The sequence below is a fragment of the Orycteropus afer genome, unplaced genomic scaffold, assembly GCF_000298275.1.
Source record: "Orycteropus afer afer isolate SDZICR_OR568_19922 unplaced genomic scaffold, OryAfe1.0 scaffold00018, whole genome shotgun sequence".
NCBI lineage: Eukaryota > Metazoa > Chordata > Mammalia > Tubulidentata > Orycteropodidae > Orycteropus > Orycteropus afer.
In genome coordinates, this window is record NW_006921605.1 from 8,202,937 (window position 1) to 8,206,209 (window position 3,273).

At 54.6% G+C, this 3,273-nt stretch overlaps 1 protein-coding gene across 1 annotated transcript in view; it reads right to left on the reverse strand.

Annotated features, from left to right (window-relative positions):
• Window positions 1–3,273, reverse strand: part of LOC103214084 (protein tweety homolog 2) — a 62,698-nt gene that overhangs the window by 11,174 nt on the left and 48,251 nt on the right. The window contains exons 7-8 of the mRNA XM_007959886.2: window positions 1,637–1,732; window positions 940–1,012 (exon numbers count right to left, since the gene is read on the reverse strand). Of these exons, the coding sequence (XP_007958077.1) occupies window positions 940–1,012; window positions 1,637–1,732 (169 nt within the window). The remainder of the gene's footprint in view (window positions 1–939; window positions 1,013–1,636; window positions 1,733–3,273) is intronic.

Below are 3,273 nucleotides of genomic sequence, written 5' to 3' on the forward strand. Positions count from 1 at the left end.
TGTGTCTGCCTCTCTTGTGAGCCACAAAAGCACTAATACCCAGGGAGCTTCTAGTGTGTCAGGCTCTGAGCGGAAGGACACGATGAGCAATCACATTTAGTGACCGGTCCCCTTTTTCTGATGGTCTCCTGGCTGTTTAGAAATTGGGGTACGTGGGAGCTTAAGTTCTGAAGCACTTGTTCTATGGAAGGCTGCTGTCTGTAGTGGGAGCCCTAGCTCCATTCTGCATCTTGACGTGAGCTCGGACACCACCGAGTCCTTTGCTACTTCCCCAGGCTTGCTGGCCCTTAAAGCAGCAATGAGGCTGTGCTTAGCTGAGTCCAGGGCAAGCCCAGAGAGAGGCACTTTGTTCTCAGGCTGACACAGAGAATCAGGGTACCTGCCTGGGCATGTCCTTAGTGATCTACCAAAAACAGCCACATGTTACCAATTTTAAGCTAAAAGTTGGGGTCCTGGTGACTGACTCAGGGCTACACGATCATGAGTCATACCCTGACTCTCACGTAGAAACCTCAGGACCAATCCCTAACCTCTTTTAACCTACGATTATGTACTTAGCCCAATCAGGGTTCTTTCCCAGCGTCTGTAGTCCCGCCTCTGACAGTGATGGATTGACCTGCCACCAATCATCATCTCGCGATGACTTCCTCTGTTCTCCATCATATAATGACCTCCCAGACTGGGAGTTGGTGGGCTCCCTCTGCCTCTGTGCTGTGCACACTCATCCTGATGATTAGGTTTGTCTTGTCTTTGTCCTGTTTAAGGCTTCATAAAAGGATCTCCATGGAATATATTTGAATCTGGGGTCTTTTTTCCCCTAGCACAGGAAACAACTTGTGAACACTGTGGAGTTTTCACACAGTGTCCTACAGGGACATACTATCAGACAGACCCTCTGGCTGACCGCCTGCCACCCGCAGCCACACGCCCCCAACTCACCACAGCAGCGGCGACATCTGCAGCCAGCGAAGCCCAGCTGAGGAGCAGGGTCAACACCCCACAGCACAGCATCCTAGGAGAGAGGCAGGCTGATGGACTCGCAGTGCAGTTAGTGGGCAGGGGACCGTCTGGACGGCTGTCAGCTCACGGACTGCCCAGGCCGGTGGAGCTTGAGGGAAAGTATGCCCTTCCCCCAGCCCCAATCCTGCCCTCCTACAGGGTTCCAGAGGCACCCTGGGTCCTTGCCTTCACTGTTAACTCTGTCAACTGCTAGAAGAGTCATAAAGAATCCAATGCCTGGAGTATTTGCCCCCGGGCTACAGGGGACACAGCTGGGAGGGTGGGAGCTGAGAAGAAGGGAGAGAGCAGGTGAGAAAGGCGAGATGTTCTAACGCTTGGGCCACATTTCTTCAGCTGCTCAACAGAGTTAGCACAGTGTGTGTGTGCGTACATGTACGTGTGTAGTGTGCGTGTGTGTGTGCAGATCAGTTTGGTCCCTGCTGACCTCTTGGTCTCCAGATGGCAAGCTGTGGCTGCTGTCTCTCCTTGCTGGAGGCTGAGCAGACGACAGGAGGCAGCTCTGACTGAGCTCTGACTGCCTGGCTGTCCTGGCCCCCACCCTCTGGGCCTCGCCAGCCCCTCCCCTTTCTGTCCCTCTCTAACATTTTCCCAGAAGGCCCAGGGGCAGGGTACTCACGTGGCCAGCAGACACCTGGAACGCTTGGCCAGCCCCAGGCAGGCGATAAGGCAGATGACCACGTCCAGGAGGAACAGCAGCAGGTAGGAGAGCCACCTGTGGGAAGGGGTGCAAGGCAGAGTCCCGCCTGCTGCCCTCTGCAGAGTCGGAGAGCTGTCCCCCAGGCCGCTGACCCTTCATGACAACAAACTGCTGCAGCCAGCACCAGCAGCTCAGCCAGACCCTATGTGCACTGTCTGAAGGGTCTTCTGGGCCCCACCTCACTTCTGCCTGGATGAAGGAGCTCTGCCACTCCCCGCCTTCACCTCCTGCCTGAGTGTCCAAGCCAGCACCAGCCTATAATACAACTTCCGTCAGGGACAGACAGGTTCTGCGTCTGTGCTGCCCAATTCAGGAGCCTCTACTTACGTGTGGCCTTTGAGAGCTTGCAATGTGGCTTGGACAATTTAATTCTGATCAGTGTGAATCTAACAGCTACATGTGGCTGGTGGCTACCATACTGGATGGTTCAGGTCTCGACTGTCTCTGGAATCTCCCAGCAGGCATGTCCTTGGACATGGTCCCTTTGCTTCTGGAACAGTTTTGGAGCCAGGCAAGGTAGGACATGTATATCCGCAGATCCAGGAAAGGCCCCTGAAATATCTGCTCCTTTGCCAAAATCTATACCTGGATTCCCCAGGGCCCTGTCTTGTCCTTCCAGCTCCGTGGGATCCACCACTCCGGACATTTCAGTTCACTGCCACCAACATTTGTGCCCATGCGAGCTTGGCACCAGGGAAGCCCAGAGGATGGTGTTTGTGTTAGCCCAGGGCACTGACCGCAGCATGCCCAGCCTCCAGGCTTCCGGCCCCACCCTTCTCTGGCCTGCACCAGTTATGGATGGAATGAATCGTGTTCCCCCCTAAAGTCATGCTGAAGAAGTCCTAACCCCTGTACCCCTGAATGTGACCCTGCTTGCAAATAGAAGGTTCCTCTGTATGTTAATGGGGCCCACAGGGACCAGATAGGAGAGAGCAGAGCTGCCCCAAAGGACTTCCTAGGCTGTGAGCTCTATGGGAGCAAATTGCCAGGTCTTCTCTCCCACAGAGCCACTGGTGGGTTCAAACCACTGACCTTTCACTTAGCAGCCCAGCGCTTAACCACTGTGCCCTGGGGCTCCTTCGCAGCGGCCGGCCCACCTGTGAACTTGCTAGCAAAGCAACTTCTCAGCCCAGGCCCAGCTCCACTGAATCAGACACCTTGGAGGTGGGCCCAGTCACGGGGTGTTTTAACAAGCCCTCTGTGTGTTTCTGATACCTCAAAAGTTTGAAAACCTTTGAGACAGGCTGTAATCTTTATTGTGGGAGCAGATCACCAGATCTCTTCTCCTGCAAAGTTGTTGGGTGGGTTCAAGCCGCTGACCTTTCACTTGGCAGCTGAGTGCTTAACCATTGCACCACCAGGGCTCCCATATCAGAGTACAGTGGTACTGCTCTAAACCTGTGGGAGCTTGAGTGGTGCAGTGCCTAAGGCACTTGACTGCTAACCAGAAGGCTGGGGGTTCAAATCCACCAGCCACTCCTCAGAAGGAAGGTTGGGCAATCTACTTCTGTAGTGATACTGCCTCGGAAACCCAAGGAGGGGTTGCTATGAGTCAG